Source organism: Pholis gunnellus (genome assembly GCF_910591455.1).
Source record: "Pholis gunnellus genome assembly, chromosome: 2".
NCBI lineage: Eukaryota > Metazoa > Chordata > Actinopteri > Perciformes > Pholidae > Pholis > Pholis gunnellus.
In genome coordinates this window covers 14,463,095-14,485,874 of record NC_136536.1, presented here as the reverse complement: position 1 = coordinate 14,485,874, position 22,780 = coordinate 14,463,095, and the positions used below count along the sequence as shown (strand labels likewise).

The 22,780-nt window shown below is 39.0% G+C and overlaps 1 protein-coding gene across 1 annotated transcript in view; it reads right to left on the bottom strand.

Annotated features, from left to right (window-relative positions):
• Window positions 1-10,472: 10,472 nt before the first annotated feature.
• Window positions 10,473-22,780, bottom strand: part of cpne5a (copine Va) — a gene marked incomplete at its 3' end in the record, with an annotated part of 63,951 nt that continues 51,643 nt past the window's right edge. The window contains exons 15-21 of the mRNA XM_079181017.1: window positions 20,040-20,086; window positions 19,074-19,255; window positions 17,631-17,758; window positions 15,519-15,621; window positions 12,785-12,842; window positions 12,502-12,575; window positions 10,473-10,661 (exon numbers count right to left, since the gene is read on the bottom strand). Coding sequence (XP_079037143.1) covers window positions 10,473-10,661; window positions 12,502-12,575; window positions 12,785-12,842; window positions 15,519-15,621; window positions 17,631-17,758; window positions 19,074-19,255; window positions 20,040-20,086 — 781 coding nt within the window. The remainder of the gene's footprint in view (window positions 10,662-12,501; window positions 12,576-12,784; window positions 12,843-15,518; window positions 15,622-17,630; window positions 17,759-19,073; window positions 19,256-20,039; window positions 20,087-22,780) is intronic.

The following is a 22,780-nucleotide window of genomic DNA, read 5'->3' as shown; positions in this document are numbered from 1 at the left end:
CCCTCCCTCTCGTATATTCTCTCTTACTCGCTTACTCCTCTTCCCCTTCCCCCCAGCCACAGAGATTACAGTCCCAGTACTGAGTCACTGAGGTAATCTAAGGTGTATAGAAAATACGCGCGGAGGGCGCAGCAGAGAGAGCAGCAGATAGAGCAGCTGTCAGTGTAGGAAGTATTATCTGAGCACTACTTGAAGCTACCACCTACTTTGACTTATTTGAAATCTCCAAAGCCTTTTTATTGCTTGACAGGGCTGGTACGGTATTGCGTGCACTTTTCAGCCTTCTGTTAAATGGCACGCATCAACCAGAGAAGGGTTTTCACTGCTGAAATAGTTTATGGCTGCTGGCAGCTTCAGCACTTACTGGAGATGTAACAGCCATTTGAGTTGTGTGAGATTGAGTCAGTCTGGAAGTCTTACACTTCTGAGGGACTGTTGGGTAAGGAGGGTAGTTTTTTTTTTTAGAAGAGCTAATGAAAACAAAAGGGCAAATATTCCCAATCAAATTACAAATAGTAGTACGCTGAAAAAAAATAAAAATAAAATCCATCTACAGAGTACAACCACCTATTTCTACAGTCTATTAAAGCTAGCCCGCTCCAGATCTGATACCAGATTACTGGGTGTGGAGGAGTGTTATGTTGTAGGGGGGGGGGCCCTCCAATTAAGATGATCCCTAGAGCCGCTATTCTCAACCACTGGTGGGCCTCAGAGCAGAACCATAGTGGACTGCAGAGGTACTGCCTGATAGTTAGATTACATTTAAAATGTAACCTTTTGGTCATTTACAAATCTTATTTTCATATCTAAATGTGCTCAATAATTCACACGAACAGAATGAGTCTAAATAAAATGCTTGATTTTAATAATTAGTTTCACAGTATAACATAAACCATATTCATACTTAATATTCCAGTATTTGAATAATACTGAATGAAAATTGCTAAGCTTGGACCACTTCAACTTTCTAATAAACCATTTTCAACGTCTAAAATTCCTTTTAAAAGGAAGTGTTCCTTAAATTAGACTCAGTTCAGATCAGTAGATCGCTCTGGGTCAGTTTTAGTGATGGGTGCACACGATAATGTGGACTTGTGACACAGTCTTACCACAATGGTGTCATCAAAATAAGGAATTGAAGGAAGCAATGTTTTTCTGATGAGGTCCAACAGAAAGCTCGCCATCTCCTTCATCAGGGAGGAAATCCAGAACCCCATGGAGGTCCAAGGCCCGTCGGAGGAAAACCTAGCCTGTACACCAACAGCGCTATTACTTTCAGTAAGTTCAGCAAGTTTAAACTAACGAGGCCATGATGAATTATCACGTTATCAAAACGCTACTTTAACATAATAGCAATTCTATGAGTTCATTCGTTTTTAGAACTGTACAGCATTTTCTAGTATGTTTTTCCACCATCAATCATGAATTATAATTACAAATATTTCAACCTTGAATTAGGGTTAACATTTTACAGACACAATGTAAACTAAGAACTGATGTAGAGTGTACACAGCATTCATTTCATACACACTTCACATTGTTTAGGTTGCATTTTAGGTATATATAATATATTTCCTCTCTATGCTAAAACAGGTGATCGAATGTAACGTTAAGTTAACTTGAGTCAGACTGCAGTGCATAGATGTTCAACACCATTCTACAATTGAGCAAATTTAACTACACAACAAAGTTCACTCGGTATTTACATTCAGTGTATTGTTCAATGAGTTTCTGTTAACTTTGGCTTTAACCCCGTTTAATATCTCAACATGTTACAAATGCACAAACTTCAGCATGAACAAATACACACTCGACCTGCAATACCGATTACACACATCGACTGTCACACACAGGCCGTAGCGAAAAATTCACTCACCAACAAGCTGCAAAAAGAGTAATTACCTCAGAGCACACAGGGGTGTGGACCAGCTCGCTCACTGTTTTTGTTTTTTGTCCTCAACCAACGTTAATAGGCTCATTCGAGATGAGTCCAGTCCTGCGCAGAATCGATCATTGGCGATCGCCGCGCAATGCATGCCGGTCAGATTTGTGTCCGATTTGATCTCTGACGTCATGAACACGGGGGCAAGGAGGAAATGAGCCCCAAGCCTGCATCGGGCTTCAGACAAGCGTTAACGATGGTCACAAACAAGCTCACTTTCAATGTCTGGGACACATTCACACGCCTTCTCTAAAGGCCTGCACGTTACTCAGCGTTTTGGTTTCTCATGTTGCCCTGTAGTATAAATTGTGTCATCATGAACCTATGTGGGATTAGAAAGGTTGTCAAATGTCAAAGAGGCAAGGAGTTCTGCTTTTATAACCAGGACAGTCCCAGACGTTGAAACATCCCTGTCTTGCCATTAGAGGAGCTTTCCTCCAGTTTTGGGAAAAGGGAAAACCCTGTCAAACACCCGATTTTCATTTTAAAGGGACTGTATTTTTTCCATTTACCGAGACAGTGGTAGTAATTTGTTGTAGGCACGCACTTCACGGGAGGATAATCTGAAATAGCAACAGTTTACCAAAAATAGTTGTGGTTGTTTCCATGAGCCCATGATTGGATACGAGAGACTTGTTGCACAGGACTTTTCAGAACGTTTTTGGGACGCTTTATAACCTTTTTTTGCTGTTTTTTTTCATCTTTCGTCTTAGTCTGTTTGAGAGCTCTGCCCTCCTTAACGGCATTTGATAGAAAACGTTTTCTGGGAGCACAGGTAGTCTCGGGAGGTGAGTAGTACCATATACAATTTTTATTGTATTTTGGGGTGAACTATTCCTTTAAGTTTTTGGCAATCTGGTGGTCATGCTTAATAACTGTTTTATCAGCTCAATTATTTTAAAATATGGACGTTGATGAGGAAGGAGAGGGGTCTTTCTCCCGTCCCTTCTCAGTAATTTCCATACAGTCCATGGAAATATTAATGTTCTGTTTTCAGAATACTTTATTTTTATGAGTCTCCCCCCTTTTTCCCAAAAGATTTCTTAGCAATTCATAAATATTTAATAACTCATGTGGAGACTTTGTAGTCTAATAATTCAACCAAGAAAGGAAAATCATATCTTGATCCTTTTTCTATATTTCATTGCAGTAAAGCATGCTGTGTTGCATTCATTTGTATGAAATATATATTTTATTTTAACATCATTAGCATTAAAAGCTTGTGTGAAGTTACATCAACCATCTCTCTCTTTCTCTCTTTTATATGCATAAATAATGTATCATAAGTGTTTTTCAGGCAGCAATTAACAATTATTTTCATCATCAATTAATCTGTAGATTATTTTCTATTTATTTTCTTGGTTTACTAAATTGTAAAATCACAATTTTCTAAAGCACAAGTTGACATTTTGTCTCAGCAGTCCAGCACCCAAGTTATATTCAGTTTTATATCAGAGAAGATTAAAAAACATCAAATATTCATATTTGAAAAGCTGGAGCCAGATATTTTTTGGGCATTTTTGCTTAAAATAGGAGTCAAAATGATTGCAGTTCAAACGCCTAATTGATTAGACTCGTTTCACCTCTAAATATATTCCAGCAAAGGCAGTGGTCTGTTCAGTGTAGAGGCAATTAAAACCTGCATTTGGCATTTAGACTGGCTTATTTGTCTTCCCAGTATTCTCTTGTTTTGCGCTGGCATAAAGAATCAAATAAAATCACCAAAACATCTCTGACATTTTTAAAATCATTGTTTGGTCTGTAATGGGGATTCATTTTTATGGGGACCAGGCTTTTCCAGCCTGCAGCAAACAGTAAATAAGGCTCACTCTATGACATTCAGCATGTCTCCCTGTGAGAAGTCAGCACTGTGATACTGTAGGTACTCAGCTCTTCTCCATTCTTTATTTGTTGATGTTATTAATGTGAGTGGTCAGTGCGTTGATGCTTTAATGTCAGATTTCATCCGTTCGAGGCAGAAGACGTGATATTCATTGATGTGAGGTACTATTCCAAACAAAATATCACCACTCTGTCCTTTACTTTGCTTTAATGTAGGAACAGGTACAAGAAATATGACATGTTTTTGTTTCTTTTCATCACAATTGTTTTTCATATGACCGGTTCTCCCAGCTGACAAATCTCCAACAACCATTGGGGGGTGATGAGAAACCACCTACCGCGCCACTCTGGCTCTATTACACTGCACTGAAAACTCACTCATTCTTGTAATATCTTTATCGGTGGCCTAATGATGATCTATAGCCAATACAACGGCAGCTGGTGAATCGTGGTGGTGAGTGCATTTGTGCTGCTGAGCGAGTATAGCCCCGAGGTGAGTGGGGTTCATTATGAGCAGCAGAGTAGAAAGGATACAACAGAGAGTTGTACCATGCAGTTAATGGGAGCTGTGAGGCGTAGAAACCTTCCCACTATAACGCCAAATTCAAATCTAAAGAAAAATAGCAGATCAATTGACCTGAGCTCTACAAATTGGTGGAGTTTGTTCCACCCACCATCAGACATGAAACGGCCCACCTCACTGCTGGAGAACCTGGAGTCTGTTTTAATTGGGAAGTGCTGTGACATACCATAAAGATATCTGTTCGGTTTCCAGGTCAATACTGAAACCGTGGTCCACTCTGATCTCTGATTAGAGTGGGAATAGCTTCTGCACACCTCCCTCCCCGCCCTGTTGAACAGGTTAAAAAGACGGAGGGGTGTTTAGTGGCTGCTGACCACACTGACACACTTTGTGACCTTATTAATTCACAAATGCACACGTTATCTGTGAATGTTAAAAACATGGACTGTTGTTATTGCTCTGCCAAATTAAAAGTTGCAAGCTTTGGCAAATTAATTCAGTGAATTCCTTTTGATGATTTAATTTATATCTGCAGTTATTTATCATCTTTATAGGATTCTTGTTGCAGATAAAATGTTTTTTACAGTTCATACTTTGGATTGCCACCGCCCGTAGAGAGGTTAATGAATGCAGTGGCATGCTGTCTCATTGAGATACGTTTAGTGTGTTCACTGGCTGATCGTAAAAGCCTTGAGTCAACACTCAAATCTATTCTACCAAATTGATGATTTAAAAGAAATAGTTTTGGGAAATACGCTTATTCGCTTTCTTACCGAGTTAAAAGACTAAAGTCGGGTTAATTTAGCTCAGCACAAGACTGAAACAGTTTTTTTATATATATAATTTGGCTTATAAATCGTTGCCTGCCAGAACTCCAGACTGATTGGTGCAATTAGATCTTAGCAGAACTATTTAGCATGTTATACATGTGAAACGTTACATATAGGGTATAATTCTATGTCATTAGCTGTTGATTTTCCCCCTGGCTGCCAGTCAGCGGTTATTGTTCAGGCAGTAAGTGGGTGGGCGAGGGAGGTGTTGGCTCTATCTTAGGCTGGTAATTTATGGCTCCAGCTGCTGTCTCCCTCTCCCCAGGTGGACAGCTTGATGCGTCAGCACTGCATCTCATTAGGGGGAGAAAAACACATTTCTAAGGGGAACACATTCTGCGAAAGGACAGCGCTGATTGGACACCAGTCTCTCGGGGGGATAGATGTGCAGATACAAATCAACCATCTTGTTGGTTGTCGAAAAGTCTCAATGGCAGCAGCTTTCCTAGCGTATGATCCAACACCGACATATGGATCCATCCAAATAAAATGAAATGTAGATAGCTGAGCTTAAAGGAGAATGTTTCGCACCAAAGTCTGTTCAACTCCAAGATAATAAATTATTCAGTTTACTAAAAACAGCAAACTACATACGAGTTAATGATATGCGTCCCTGTCAGACGGACAACACCTTCTAGACGGAACGGGATCAACAAACAGACTGACAATGTGTTGCTGTGGTGATGTAATAAAGGATGTTAAATATAATAATGTAGTGCTTACTTCATGTAAATATTCAAGAAATACATACAATTCAGCTTTCTCTTAATATTCTGTTGCAAACTTCAACATCTTTCTCCGATGTGAGGGAGATACGTAACATCCTGTTGTAATTCTGATAAAAAGAAATGTAACTTTGGATCACTGTTCACTCACCTCACCTAATTTTACCGTCCTGCTCTCGTGCACTCACATTATATCTGGTTTGCCGTCTACTGTCTGCCTGATACCATGTGAACGCAGCATTGTACTGGCAAACCTGCCGTGACTTAAGACAGAACATCTTTTGAAAATGTGTTTCATAAAATACTAAATTAGACCACCAAAGCAAAGCTGGACTTAAAGGTCAGGGGGCCCCTTCAAGTGGTACCAGATAGACGAGACTGTAGAAACACCAGAATAGAGAGGCACAGGAGAACGACAGGTGCATACTGTCCACTGTCTTTTTTTTTTACTTCAACCTCAAACATTTATTGGATTTCATGTGGTTCCTTCTGGAGCTACAAAAAGCTTTATAGGTTTTTCAACATATGCAGTACTTCGCTGTACACAATAGTGGGTTTTATTGGGGGCCCGCGCTCATCAAGGGGCACCATGAAGTAGCTCATGAGATCACAATCTACTTTAAAAAAAAAAAAAAAAAGTTGTTGTAGAATTAGAAAGAATTTCTCTTAACAGACCTCTGTAGCCCGCTCCTCATCTTTGCTTGAGGCTAGCAGCTCAACGCTACATTAGCCGCTACTGGCACAACACACCTGAATCTCTGACTAAACTGCATTATGGGAAATGTTTTAACAAGGAAGACGAGTGTGTGAAATAAAAAAGACAATATGTCTTGTTCCGCTGCACTGATTTGAATGCTTTATTAAATGGTCCATCATAAGTTCAACATTGTTATAGGAGTGCAATGCTAAATGTGTGGCTATTAAAGTTAAGAGTTAAATGTTCAAAGTTACTGTTCCATCTCACTGAGAACAAAGACACACAAAAAAACATCTTGCATTCTGCCAAAGTTGTCAATACTTTATTAATCTTCAGTTAAGGCAATCCATTACAAAGTATTTCACAAACCACAGTATGACGACAATATCATGTCCAACAACTGGTTTGGAAATTATTCAGCATGCAATTTAGAGACCAAGAGAGGTATGTAAACAACCTGGGATAAAACAGGAGTAGTGGCAAGAAGAACCCATACAGAATGTGTGTCATAGGAACAGAATGGAAAGAAACCAGAGATGCAACATGCGAGGTGGCTGTAATCTCTAAATAACACCCTAAGTAACAAACGAAGCACATGGCAGATGCACTAATCAAGTGAAATGAAGGTAGACCACCAAACCTCCCGGCATTTTGGCACAAACATGCACATTGTCTAAAGAGGCCAAGTTCAACAAGTGAACACATTTTGGCACTGAATATTCTTTATACGGGGCTTATGTACATAATTAGGTTTCAGCCTCAAAGAAAATTCTAAATGAAGAGATAATCAAAGCCATTTCCATCAAGAAAAAAAAAGAACTAAATGTATTGTTGGAAAGACTTTTAGACTGAAAAATATATTTCATAACAACTTAATGTTTCACAATTGCATAAGTGTCATTGCTGTGCTCATTTCATATTTATTGATTATGTGTTTACTACTGAGGGTTGTAGTCTTTGATTTCCCTGTGGAGGAAATCTCACAGAGAAAAAGGAAGATTGTAGCTTGTTATAATCTTAGTAGGCCGGCCCAAAATAGCCATCTTGCTGTATTAATTACATGAAGTATTTCTAAAAAGTGCACATAACATATGACCCCAACTCCCTGTTTTCATGTAATCTCCTCACACTCAGTGTATGAGCTGCATGCTGCTAAATGATGTAGCCTACTTTTCCTAATTGATTTCCAGTAATTATAAACTTGTGATTGTTTTAAAGAGAAAATGTGAAAGTAATAACAAATCACTTTGAGAAAAACTATTTAAAGAGGTTACTTGCAAAGTAAATATATCATATATGTGAGTCAGTAGTTATAATACTTCTTTAAATTACTTCATAACAATTGTATTCAATGTATATTCATGATTTCCTTTTGGCTTGAATGTAGAGGTATTTAGGTATTTATGTGTGTTATGTAACTAAACTTAATGGCCTCAATTCATTTCTGATGAAAAAGTGGATTTGGCAGCAGATTAAACGCGTCTTTGTCATCTAAAGGAGAAATGTCATCACAAATTAAAAATTAAAAAAGAAAAAGAAAGGATGCCATATATGGATCTAACAGAAGGAGTTCACTGCCTCTGGACTGAGTTTCTGCAATATAACACTATATCGTCTCTTTGATAGCACTAAAGCAATGGGAGTCAAAGAACATTATGCGGCTAACAAAGATCGCAAAGCAACATGAATTACATAAACACGTTTGCTCTCAGCACAAAACAAATTATAACAATGAGAAATGGAAGCTTCACATTCTCTGACACACGACAACTCTTTGTAAACGTTAGTTCAGACAGTGTCATTCAACCAAACTTGCTTTAAGTACAAAATGAGACTGAATAATGCACAACACAGCGGATCAAAAATAAACTCACTTCTTAATGAATGTTTGCTGTTAATCCTTGAGATAATGTTAACAGCCACAGTTGAGTTGTAAACAAGTCTTGACTTTGAATATTGTACAAGGCTCAGCGACACTGTTAATTCTCATTATTTCAAGACAATTAGTGAAGAGCTGCAAGTATAAAAAGTACAGGACACTGGTAGAGACAGCGTGTAATAGTCTGTAATAGTCCTAATCTTGCAACAGTTTTATTGTCACCAACATTTTCTTAAACATGAGATCTGCTGCTGCTGGCAGAGTAACACCTGGGTAACTGAATTTGGATATGTTTCTATATAATAGGCACATTTGGATCGAGATATTGAGTGACTGAGAGATGCTTATGGAAATAATGGCCAATATAAATAGATAGGATACACACCACTGGGCCACAATGGCAATATCTGACTTTAAAAACATGTACACAGTCACAAAAAAAAAAATGCAGAGAACAAACCTGAACATATGGGCAGCTGTCTTAAATTAAAGTGTACAACAAAATTGTGATATTGTATCTTAGGTATTAAAATGGTATTCCAATGTTTTGTTATAAAATGGGCTGCTGTGCATAAGTGTAAAACAATGTTATCTAGGAACACTCAATTCATTTGAAAGAGTAAAATCAATGAATTCACTAAAAAAGACAATAAGTAATTCCGAAAAGATGGATTCGTAACTTTTTTGTTTTGTGCAATCAGTTATTGTTTTCTTTAAAAAACATTCAACACCCAAATATCTCACTGCAAAATGTGTGATTGTTTCAATTTTCGTTCCGGGGAAACAAATCAATATAAGAAGGAGAAAAAGAAGTCAGTATTTGTTGACATCAGTCTATTGAAAGTGTATTTGTAGGGTCCTTTTAAAAGTACAGAGCAAAATCCCAGACAATAAACTGTAACCATAACAAATATAATGGAAAGAAACAAACAGCAAGATGACAAATGAGATATGGCACCATGACTACTAATTTACCTCTCTGCATAAAACAGGGAAAGCAAGTATGTGCTTTTAATTATTCATCTATTTTTCTGTAAACATACTGTTTTTGTAAATATAGTGTAATATATAATAAATATAAGTTAATTTTAGTATATCAGTATAGTCATTTCTTTACAAACATTGTTCCAGTTTCATTCGGTTTAAAATAATGCATGACGTTGAAGCTGTGTTGAAAACATAACACGGGGTCCTTTCCATTATTTTCATTGTGGTAGCTGTTGGTTCCTTCAAAATAATCATCTTTGAGTTTAATAACATTATAACCTTTGTGCTTTTTGTTAGGACAGTAATTAGTGCATTCTGTTGATATAAATACTATAAATAGTTATAACACATGGTGCTGGAAAATCAGTATGGCAACAGCTCACAGCAGGTCCTCTACCTAACTGCTTGCAATTAAATTATCTATCAGTGAAAATGATTCATAAACTGCTGAATAGGTTTTATCACATGCGATTATATTACAGTCCTTATCAAAGTAGAAATGGGGATTTTTTTAATACACTGGTCATAAAATAAAAGATGGAAAACTACAGGGAAAATAGGACTTTAATCCCCCCTCCTGTTGAAACCCCCTTAAAGGAAGAAATTATTTCTGCAATAAATAAATAAATAAATTAGTATACCTATGATTTCCTAGTTCAACACACACCGATTCCAAAAGGTATCACAAACATGATACACACTGGCACATTCTAATATATGTATGCCTTCAAACAGGCTCTCCCTACGAGTTCACTTGCTATCCATTACATCACCACTTTGACAGGTTTGACAGCGAACAACTAAAACCTCCTTCAACACCGTCCTCTTCTCAGCGCTCTCATCCTCAAGCACTCGGAAAGAAAAAACTTCCTGATCATCAGCAGGTTCACCAAAAGCAGTCGTATTTCTCCAAAACAATATGGAGTTTCGTCATCTTTTTGTTCAGCCGAATTAATATTTATGAAAGGGCCTTAAAAGCGCATTTTCCCAAAGGACGGTTGTCAACCACGATGCTGCCCTACCTCAACGCAGAGCTGTTTTTGGTGCTCAAACGAGATTGGTCTGGAGTTGGTCTCCAGGCGAGTAAGCCGGTGGGACGGGGTTAGGTTTGATGGCTCTGGTCTTCATGGAGGAGATGAGCTGGTCAGGGATCTCGGCCAGTACGTCTTTAGCCAGACGCGCCATGCTCAGCACGTGGTTGCCTGTGCGGTCCATGTAGTCTCTGAACGGGACAAACTGTAAGAAATGTGTGACTTTATGAAAAGGATGCATCACGTATACAGCAAGTCTAACTGGCTAAAGCACTTCTAGCCACCCCTTTAGTTTAGATTGACTTTACTGCCCCCCTGAGCTCACCTGTCCATTGCACCATTGCAGCACTTTTTGTAAAGGTTTCACCTGGAACGCTTTCCGAGGGTTCTACCTAGAACCCAACAAAAAGGGTTGTACCTAGACCTTCTGTGAAAGGTTTCACCCAGAACCCCCTATGAGAGGTTCCACAGACAACCCTTCTATGGTGTAATAGTCCCTTACAGAACCCTCTCTGGGGTTCTATCCAGAATGTTATTATCCTCTAATGGTGGTAACAAGAACCCACCTAGGGGTTTCTTCCGAGAACCTTTTTATATTCCAAGCCTGTCATCTAGAACCCTGAAGGGCCAGTGCTGATGTGCAGTGCCCCCCACAACAATCATGCTTGACAAACAGATTTTTGGGGCCTCCGGACGATGTTATGAACCCAGACACGATGGCGTTTAATTTCCCGGGATATCTGAGACTTCCACAACATATACAAAGCAGCAATAGTGGTTATTTCAGCCATGATTGAAACGTTGTCTGCACAGAGGGAGTCCTCGCTTTTCTCCGGTGAGTCTGGCGATCAACCTGCGATCAAACTCCCGCAAGTAACGCAAAAACGCGAAAATTCCCTTCACGTTTGGTGTGAACGCAGCATTAGTCTTACAAAAAAACTCTCTCCTCAAAAAAGAGTTCTTTAGAAGCAAATGGTTGTGGGTACAACCTAAACCCATCAGGAACAACCCGTTTGGAACCATTACTTCTTACAGTGTACTTGAATAACAGGAGTTGCATTCAGGTATTTTGCCTCGTCTTATTTCTCATTGCTGCCATGCCATTGCAGGATTTATGTTCTTTCATTGGCTGTGATGAAGAGAGTTGGCAGAAATGTGCAGCAGAGATGGTTTTGCTTGACATTTGTTCCTGAAAATCAGCAGGTATTTAAGGGTTTCTTCAAGTTTTTCAATGTCGTCTTCACTCTCAACAATCTCTAGCAGCATCAGAAACTTAGTAGGAGAAAACACAAGCTGCCCAAGCTGACCGATCGCAGTCTTGAGGTCACCACATGCGTGTCTGTACCCCCATAAGTAGTACATTTTGAGGAGGTTCATAGGGATACATGCGTAGGCTATGTAGCTACATCATGGCCCCTTAATTAACACACGGCCATAATTCAAGATTCAGAGCGTTGAGCTGCTTCGACAGTTCAAAGGAAAGAGCATACAAAAGTTTCCCTGATGCTGGCGGTAGATGAAAGTCCAGAAGTTCATTAAAATCTCAAGAGTTTGCCCTCTTTCGAGCATGAATGTTTTAAAATAATTTTGCCAATTAGATTATGATAATTAATGTAGTTTACATATCATCTTTATTGTGGTGCACAAGTAAATAACAAATGGTCACCAAAGCACTGTGGTTGATCCTCTGAGGATGAAGAACATGCACAGTTAATTAATTCGAGGACAAGCATGCAAAGTTAATTCATTCAAAACCATCCATTTGATATCTTGTGTACGAAGTTGACATTTTAGGTTGAGCGTGGATAAGAGAACTGTTGGAGTGGTTTCATCCTCTGATGAGCATGAATGTGCTCAGTTAATCATGATGTGCTAACTGGATTTTGATGAGATATCTTGCTTTGTAATAAAACAACCAACCAACATCGCTGTCTGTAAGCATGGCCAATAAAAGGAGCGAAAATGCAACTTTTTCACCACTGTGCCTTTGGAAAATGAGCCGTGTTCTTCCGATCGCAAGCGACTCAACATTAGAAAGGTCTCACCTGAACAATGTCTCTCTCTGCCAACTTCCCCCGGGAGGAAATCCTGATGTCATCTCCGTCCAGCTCAACCATGGCTACAGAGAAAAGGTATTAAAATAATCTCAGATAAAAAATACATGTTCATACTGATGATTATGTACAATGATTGCTATGGATGGGAGCAAACCTAAAAAGTACATTTGATTAAAACAAACCATCTCGGATGCAAACAGACCACATACTGGTTTTCACGGTTTTATTTTTACACATTTGTTCCCTGAAGAACATTATTTACTGTTCTCACCATCAAACTCAGCTTGGCCAACTCCAACAATGATGATAGACATGGGGAGTTTAGCTGCCTGTCGTGAACAAGAAGAACAAACAGTCAGTCGGGGTTACATTTCCAGTATGTTTTTCACAATAAACTTCTCATTCTGCAAAGTCAGTATTAACCTCCACTCTTTTCTCCAGTGAACAGAAACAATAATGGACAAGCTAAAATAAAATAAACATAACTAATACATAGCATTTTGTTTAATGTGTTTCACATTATGATGCATAGTTTGGGTTGTCAGGGGACGGAGAGAAAATACAAAATACATTATTCAACTCAGGGGCCCAAAGGTTGTTACAACATCCAGCATATAACATAATATTTTAGCTTCTACATATTTTGCAGGCCACTTTTACAATGTGGAATACTAAATCAGTTCAAGGGAATAATGTTACACACCGTTCTTTACATAACGGTCACTCAGAATAAGACAAACAGTAAAAATAACATGTACAAACTCACATTATCTATTCATGATCTTTACATAAAGAAATGTTTCAACCACTGTTAACGTCGAAGCATAAAGGCCACATGTCCTGCCTATTAAACACCAATCTGAACAATACTTAACACAAAAATAGTAAATATGTAATAGGGCTTATCTTCCACACTGGTTGTGGTGTCCATGTTTCTCCACTGCATGATGAATCTAAACCACAGTCCTGATGTGGAGAAAGTGAAAGCTCTGGCATGAATGAATGATGTATGCTTTTGGTAGAAATGCATTTAAAGGGGTAAAAGTAGGTCAGCTTTCCTCGAAAAATCTCCCGAGGGGAGAGGCCTGTCACAGATAGGAGTTTATAGACAGAGGAGGACCATCCTCTCAATGTTCACATGATCATTATTCTCCCTCCATCTCCTCTGCCATTTTATCTTCCCCTCCACCTGGCTTATTCCTCATGAACTCTTGCTCTCACACTAATTACATACATTCTCTTTGCCCCTTTCCAGCAGCAGAAGACCACACAAGCATATACCTATAAATGCCAGATCGGATTCTGTATCAAGGACTGAATTATTCAGTCTACACCATTTGTTACTTTGCTTGTACTGTACAGTCACTCAGGGGATATAACTCCATCAGTCTGTGTGAACACATTCAAATATAGCATGGAACAAGAGATAAATGAAAAAACTCTGTCATCTCTGTGTCTTCAAGTAACTTGAAGGTTGTAAATCATCATCAGTTCATCATCAATTTGGTCCAACTTGTTATTGAAGCAAAAATGTTAATCTTGAGTTAAATATTCAAACCCAAGGCTCTGTGTTTTCTATGGCTGCCTTCTATGACTCATGCATGATTTAATACACATTTCCCCAAAATCAAGCTGGACATTTCTGGTATCTTTGTAATCTTTGAATAACGTGGGGCTGAAGAGGTCAATGATGAGAACAATGAGAAAAATAGAAGTTATAGCAGCTTTGAGAAGGATAGAGTTCATTTTAAATACAGAGATCGAAACATGCTGGCTTGATTAGGAATTTGGTTTAATAAGAAATAAAATCTGTACAAAATAGAAAGTAGCAGAGCATCTAATCTTTGGGAAATTTGTAGATAAATCAGTCAGTAAGTGTCTAAAGTCGGCCAGACAGGTGAAACGTTTGCTTTGTTGATTCCAAGTGGTCAGATGAACTAAGCAAATGCAGTTCTTTATGTGTCTATACATTTTAAAATATTCATGGGTTTTATGAAGTTACTGGTCGAGCCAGCCTCCTATCCAGACAACAAAATGACAACCAGAGACATAATCCAATACCTGTGCACAAATTGATTTATATTTTGGCCTCCCAGGTCAGAGTGAGACTCTCTTTCAGAATCTAAAATCCTGAAATGAAATTTGGAGCTTATAGGAAAAAAAACATCAAAGGGAAGTTGGCCCCAGAGGCTGTCCTGTTAGATTAGTGGACACATTAGTCACTGAAGGCTAAGCTGTGCTGGTTTGGTTTGACCATGGCAGTGTGGTCAGCAGCAGTACTGACAACTTTACAAAATGATATCCGCAATGTAAAATCATTAAAGCTATCCCACAGCACAAATAAGAACTCAAAGGTGCAGAGATGAACGTTGCACGTAACTCTATTGTTAAGATTCATCTCTCTGGGGGCAAAGGCTAAATGCCAAGTGAAGAAGGTTAATCAGCTCCTTTTTCTGTGGGCAGAAGAAAGTGTAGCCAGGTCCAAACTGAGTTGAGACGTGGCAGCAGGACACAGCAGGTTCGGGCCGAGCAGTGCAGAGCAGCAGACAAGATCTTAAAAGGAAGGTGTGGCTGTTCGATTGGTTTGATTAACAGTCGCAAATTCCCTTTAAACCCAGTCTGCTGGGGGTCAGAGCACCGTGTTGCTGTGTATCAGATGCTGGGCTGTGTAAGACCATTGCCTCTAACACAGTGAACCTGTTGACCTGAGAGTGAATCTCAGCTGAGCCCCTCATCCTTCTGAGAGTTCAATTAAAAGGATAAATATTGGACAAACAGATATACTTGTCTCACCCAAGCACAGTGGGTGAGACAAGTGGAGGAGAAAACATCCCACAAAGCCTCAAATCCCAGTGCTACTGGCTTATAAATGAGAAAAAAGGAGAAGTGCCACAGCAAACTAAAAGCACCTGCATTGTTAATGCAAGGGGGAGAGAGAGAGAGAGAGAGAGAGAGAGAGAGAGAGAGAGAGAGAAATGTCCTCCAGTTGTTAGAGCTGCACTTACATTCACGATGGCCTCCTTGGTCTGAGCCATGTCTGATATGACGCCATCAGTAATGATGAGCAGAACAAAGTACTGAGATCCGTCCTGCACTGCTGCTGCATACCTGAAACAGAGGAATCATCAGCACAGAGTGATTTAGTATCCATTTACATACAACTCTGACTTTGGTTTAAACCACCACAGAGCAACTTTTTCGGAAACAAAGTTGCCCCCCCCGCCCACCGTGTGACACAAAGGCTTAATATAGATATGTAAAGAAGTGAAATATGTTGTATAGCTCTTCATGTCTCAGAGGTCTATCCAGACTCTATTATGAAACCCATCAGAGACAGCGCAGTGACTGTGGCCTAGTTTCAATCGGCCATAGCTGGCTGCTCTATGAATAATTTATTAAACTGTTTATGCAAGTACTGCAGTCTTATTCTTCAGAGGATTATTGATTGCCTAGCAATCGACTGACCACACTTGATGAGTGAAAGGGGGTGAAACATGACAGATCATTGTGGGAGCCAAGGACAGGTCAGAGGTCAGCCCTTAGTCATTTTAATCAAAGAGCGTGACAAGTCAGTGACAAAGGCAAGAGCAATGACTGGTGTTCAGGAGATTAAAAAGACCTTTGTCGTCCTCCTTCAGCATACAGCAATGCGGGTCACACTCACTGGAGACATTTGACCACATTAGCAGTGTAATAACACCATAAATAACAATGTATTATAGAGTCTACAATTGTAAGATTAAGATTGCTCCATTGATGAGAACAAAGAGCATTTAACTTATTACCAATTTAACATCACCCTATACATCTAGCATACAGTATGTATTATGCATCAACACCTTTAAGAGCATTGCATGAGAAATGCATGTTCTTCTCAACATCTAAAGTCAAGATCTGTTTCTGCTCATGTACATTTTCATTTGAGACTTTTCATCATTTAGTTACTGGATGACCTATTTCACTTGTTCGGAATAGTTGAGACACTGCAACAGCTTTGTGAATAATCTTTAGTATTTAGTAGTTTTACTGCAACCTTGAGGCAAATAGAGATCGTAGAATTAATAATAAATTATTTAGTCTCCAATTGCTTTCAACCGAGACTATACAAAGCCATAATGTCTCAATATGATTGGGCCAAACAATCTAAAAGTTTTGTTTATGATTAATTTTGTATTCCTTACTCAATGAAATCTGCAGAAGATGTTTTCCTCATCTTTTTTCAATTGTATCATTCTTGTGTGTCTATGTTAGTAGGGAAATAAAGAAATAAAATAAAGCATTCATAACAAAACTGTAATGACTATAATAATGTAAATATAAACGGATTTAAGACTACCAGACACCCATGAGTGGAATCTGAATGACAATATAGTACTACACAGTTTAATGAAATGTCTTAGTAAGTAAGTTATAAAGGTTGACAAAATCTGTACATTGATAAACACGTCCTTATATCTGTAAAGAATGTCCATACATCTGTTTACAACAACGTTATAGTGTCTCATAAATCATTTATCAAATGTTTATATAGTTAACTTTAAAGTAAAGTCTTACCTCATGGTAATTGTTAACAACCCAGAAAATACAGGTAAATGCTGAAAGTCAAATCTAAAATTCAAGTTCATGTCCGCAGTGCACGAACGTGAGTCCAAGTGTGAGTCATTAATATTCAGGTCCAAGTCAAGTCATGAGTCATCGTTACTGAGACTTAAATCCCAGTTTGAGTCCGAGACCCCAGTAAAACACAGGTTGGGGGTAATCAGTGTTCAACTGTGCTTTATTATAATGTAACTGTTTCAATCTTGAGAAGACCATTTTTAATAAATTGTGTGGTTCAGCCCCCCACCAGACTAGAGTCTAAAAAGAAATGTAGCACCTGCATTCTGAAATATCTGGTCCCGAATATGCCGGATTAACATTTAGATTCAACTCAGATTGGCAGCCGATTATTTATTTTCCCTTCATTAGATTTGCTCAATTCATGGAGAAACCATCACTCACTGTCTTAGTACCTCTGACGGCGTGTCTACCCGCCGAGGATTATTTACCGATTGACTTTCAAAGGAAGGACAACTGTGCTCTGTGATGTTCACCGGGACAGCTATTTGTTCTAGTACCTGGCCACATGATTGACAACAGGCGAAAAGTTGGTTGGTCCGTACAGCTGAACCGTCTTAAGGCTTTGATGGTAAGCTTCGAGAATCCCCTCCATGCCGTTACAGTACGGGTTCTCAACGTTGCCATTCTGAGAAAAACAAAAACATGGGCGGTTGTCAGAATGGAATACAACAGCGCTTGACATAAGAATTGATAGTCGATGTAAACAACAATTAGTGTTTCAGTAGTACCACATGGTGTCAGGGAGTAAAGTTAAAGAGTAACTTAATACCAGGCTGAAAAGCAGTGTTTTACTTTCCTCTCAGGGTTGAACGTTTCATATTTGTCTGTTGCACCTCTGACCAAAGCGATTTCAAAATGTCACTCGTTCTGCTTCAATTAACGTCTGAGGAGTCTGAATCCGGCTCCGTTTAGCTAATGCTAACTTTATTAGTCCATGCTTTGTCTGACAACAATCATTTTTACATAATTTGAATGTGATGTGTGATGTAAAAACTGTTGTCTGTAATAAAATAACATTTTAAGTTGAGGACTTTGGCCAGTTGGAGTGCAATTGTAAGGTCTTCCAGGGGCTTATTTACACATGTATGTTGTTACCTGACAAGTTAGTAAGTCAAAACATTGTCAAAAACATCCATCCAACACATATGTGGGTTTCTGTGCTGGATGAAAATGTGCAACAGTTATATAGCAGCTGGTTGTGTTCTCAATAACAACGCATCACACCCAGCTGTGATGACGGGGTGCAGGTTCATCAGACTTACATCTTAACCTACAGAGGTCCGTGTAGTTGTGCTTCTCCGCCATAAGAGATGGAGTACAGCGGAGTTGAATGACAACCTTTGCTCCCAGAGATGTCCTTGTCAAACTTTGCTTTAACAGTTAGCTGATTTAAGTACAAGGCACATTTCCAACCAAATATGTCACCCAGGACTCTAACTTTACTTTTAAACCCACTTACAAGACCGGAGCATGACAGAATGAGACTTCAATTATATGGTGAAATGAATCTTAATTTTGCAAATTTTAATAGAAACATGGAGTGATGCAGACGTTACCCAGTAGACAGACTCCTCATTAGGCTGTACTATGCAGCAGCCAGAGCACATTAGCTGGCAGAGAGAAGCCAAATTGATTTAGGAAGATCCTTCAGCCTTATAGAACCTCATTTGCACTATAAAAGGTAAATGAAATTCACTCTGAATTATGCATATCAGAGGCGTAGCAGGAGCCTTCTCACAATGCACACATCCATATCGCACAAAAATAGTTATCCGTGCATGCTGGAGAGAGCATAAAAACACAAACGAGTGCTCACACTCAAAGATAAGCTCCACTGGGAGGGGCAAATTAACTTTAACATAGAGTCTGATTAACTTTATGAACATTTCATTGGGTGAATTACAACCCGAGAGTCGGAAATAACCCCATAATTTACTCACCAGAGGGAACTCATGGGAGACCCTCCCATCAGGGGGCAGCTTAGCACCGAATCCCAGAGCAGGGAACATCTTATCACTGTCATAGTCCTGGATGATCTCTCCCACGGCCTTCAGGGCCATGGCATAGGCATTCATCTGGTACGGGTTCATGTAGTGCAGTGAAGTGGACTGTGACGGATTTCCTTCCGAGACAAGAGAAGTCAGAGTCAGTGATGCAAACCATCAGACTGAGGCCGAACTGACAGCTGCAAGCTGAGCAACCAAGATTAAATTGGATGTTCTGAATCAAAGGTGGGCCTCGATGGGACTATCTGCATTATTTGCAATAGAAGAATTCAATGTTTATATTTTCCTGTTCATGTTTTGAAGTTACACTGTCACCACTTCTGGGTAGGTGTTAGTTTCCAGGACTCCCTTTTATACTGGCATGAATCAGTAACAGTCAAAATATGACATGCAGTTCAGTGAAAGCAGAGAAAATAAAATACCTTTAGAATGATCTCATTGAAATGTTTGAGCGTATATAGGGACCACAGATAAGAGGAAAATATTGAAATATTGAATATACTGTCTGTGCATCTTTGTATTTGCACATCAACATGACCACATCATGTCACCAAATATAACTAGAGCATGATGAGCAAGTTGTGCCCTTAAATTCACATCTATTGTTTGCTTTGTAGTTTGCACTAGATACAGAAAGCATTTTGTTTAACCTTTCTACATTCTGTTTATAATCCCATTTTGTTATGCCTTCTCTTGTTGTCTTCTTTTAAAAAATGTATTACATGTACTTGACTTTGTTTAGCATGTGAACATGTGAAAAAAAAAGTGTAACAAGAAAAAAGATTTAAAAAAAACAAGCAAGAAAACTCAAGCCGCCTCTTTGATTCATGGAAAATGCAATAGCCATACATCAGATGACAAATGGCAGCAGAACAGGGTGATGGCAGTGAAAACACTCACCGTTTGATGCAGTGAAATCAATGGCCACTGTGAAGTGAATCTGAGTCCTGAAACAGATGAATGGGGAAAGGATGCTGTTATCAAAAGAGAGGCAGGAAAACTCAGCGCTGCAGTTTAATGAGGCTCTCTCTGGTTTCACTGTGCTCTCTGCTCTACCTCTCACCCGAGAGAGGTGTGAGAAAACAAAACCCAAAACAGTGTGGAAAATGCACCTTTACTGTCTGGGCAACATAGGATCTAATCAGGTTTTTATTATTTCATTTCATGAAACATTGAGAGCAGAAATGTACTTATGGTCAATCAGCATCCAAAACACAGCGTTGATCCTAAAATAATACACGTATCTAAAGATTTACCAGCACATCAGTAAAATCACAAACACATCCCAATAAAAAAACTAGAAAAACAAATAAATGAGTAATTTCACAAATGGTCACGTTATGAGTTGCGGCAGGCGGCTCAATGATTTGACTGAACATCATAATAAAGAAAGATTTCATTATTTACACGGCACAAGAGCTGGAAAAAGAAAATAATACCAATTCCATGCTAGCTGTTTAGATTTTTTACCTACTGTTTTCAAGATATATGAACATTTCCACAATCCTGTACAGTATGTATGTATGCAGTGCAACTGATCGTCCATTACAGTCGCATCATAACCCTTACTATCAATGTAATCACCATTTTTGTCTTTGTTCCACCTGGCTGCTACTGTATGATCAATGGAAAATTGAATTTGAAAAAAAGCAGCCTGACAAAATGTCGAAAAACTACTGGATGTTTTTTATTCATGAGCCAGTAATGATAGACACAAAGAAACTAAACATGGCCCAACTAGTCTCTGCTGGATTTATCTGTTTCCCCAGTGAGACAAAGGAAGAGAGAAATGGAAGCCGAGTTAGATCAAAGTGTGTGCTCTTTCATTGTGATTAACACTGATTGCCTTTCCTGACTTCGACTCCATTGAGAAAATTCGAACACGCGCGGTATCGGATATAATGGCAGCTTCCTCCTGGAGAGACTCTGACCCCAGCTCATTAATCAGCATTGAGCTGGACCGCTCAGTTGACAAAGAGGAATTGTTACAATGGCATGCTGCCTCAGTTTGAAAGTCTCTGCTGATTTCTATGGTTGGTTTTGAAAGTTTAGCAAGTAAAGCGAGGTGGTGAGTTAGTGTTGAGGCAGAGTGCATACACTAGAAATGGTCACACGGGAACTGTCAGTCAAACTGCCAATTACAGTCGTTGATCGGAGCACTCCATGGAAATTCATCCTCAGACAGAAGCTGTTAAACTCTGCAGTTAAGTGGGAGCACAACATGGTCCTAATACTTTTTTATCTGAATGTTTTTAAGGACAAGAACCCAGTTGACAAGTGTCACATTTACATTGCATTACAGTCATTTAGCAGACGCTTTTATCCAAAGCGACTTACAATAAGTGTATTCAACATCGGTATTCAAGAGAACTACTAGTCACCAGAAGTGTATTTATAGCATTAATATCCTAAACCCATTTACAACGCACAATCCCTGAAAAATAAAATATATCTAAATAAATAGACACAGTATAACAAGAGAACGCATACAAAAATACACAAAACAAACACGTTGATCAAATTTACAACAGCAATGTATAAGTACCTTAAAAAAACAATTAGTCAATTAATCGACAACCACTGACTAAAATAACCATAGCTACCATTCCCACAATCTTCTGTCATTGAACAAAATCATCAAATATCAATGTACTGGTCTGGTGATTGGGTTGTTCATTTTATATGATATATCTATTTCTACACATATTATCTTATGGCATCTACAATACAACCAGTGTCTTCCTAAAACATGCCAAACCTTTGGTCTCACACCGTCGCACCATGCAGGACTAGGGATTGGACTGTGGTTAGAGTTGGGGTTGCCACTATCCTAAAATCCATCTATCTATCCGTATCTGGTCTGTCTGTGACTTGCTGCAGGAAGAGTTGCAGCTCACACACAGTTGACCGACTTTGGTTTCACTAATTGTTTTTTTTTCCACTTGTAATGCTCTGTGGGAATATGTTTGAGAGCAGTGAGCTCACAAGTTATTTTGTGACAAAAAAATCAATATGGATTGAGGTTGACTGATGCTGCAGTGTTTTCTAGGTCTAACTGGCTGGTCTGGGGTAGCTATCTTTATCTCTGCAATCCTCAAATCTAAAGTCCTTGAGAGCGGACAATTCTTCAGTCATCTTTCAGTTGTCAGACTCTTCTTTGAGTGACGTATTACTGTTTGGACAAATAACTGTACCATCATTTGTTGCTACATTTTATCAGGAGTTCATAAATCTGACACCAGCCTTTGAATGGCCTCTAACAACCTGATTCAGAACAAATCCTACAGAACAAGCAGTCCAATAATCCCCTATGGGCTTCTCTCTGTCCTTTCATATCATCACTAACTTGCTCAGCATCTCCTGTTTTTTTTCTTTTTGTTCGCAGCTAAAATGACAGCTCCTCAACCACTTGTGCATCACCTCGAATTACTGCAATAATTTAAAAATAGATAGAAACGTATCAGTGTCAGATTGACTTTCCCCTTCCAGTTAGACAAACACCATATGGCCAGAGTCTTTGTAATGTGAAATCCCTGCAGTCTTGGCAATCTGGGATTTGAAAACAGAGCGACAGAGAATGCAGCTACTGTACACCTACAATCTCATCAGTGTGTGAAGTAAATTGGTAAACCCAGACCACA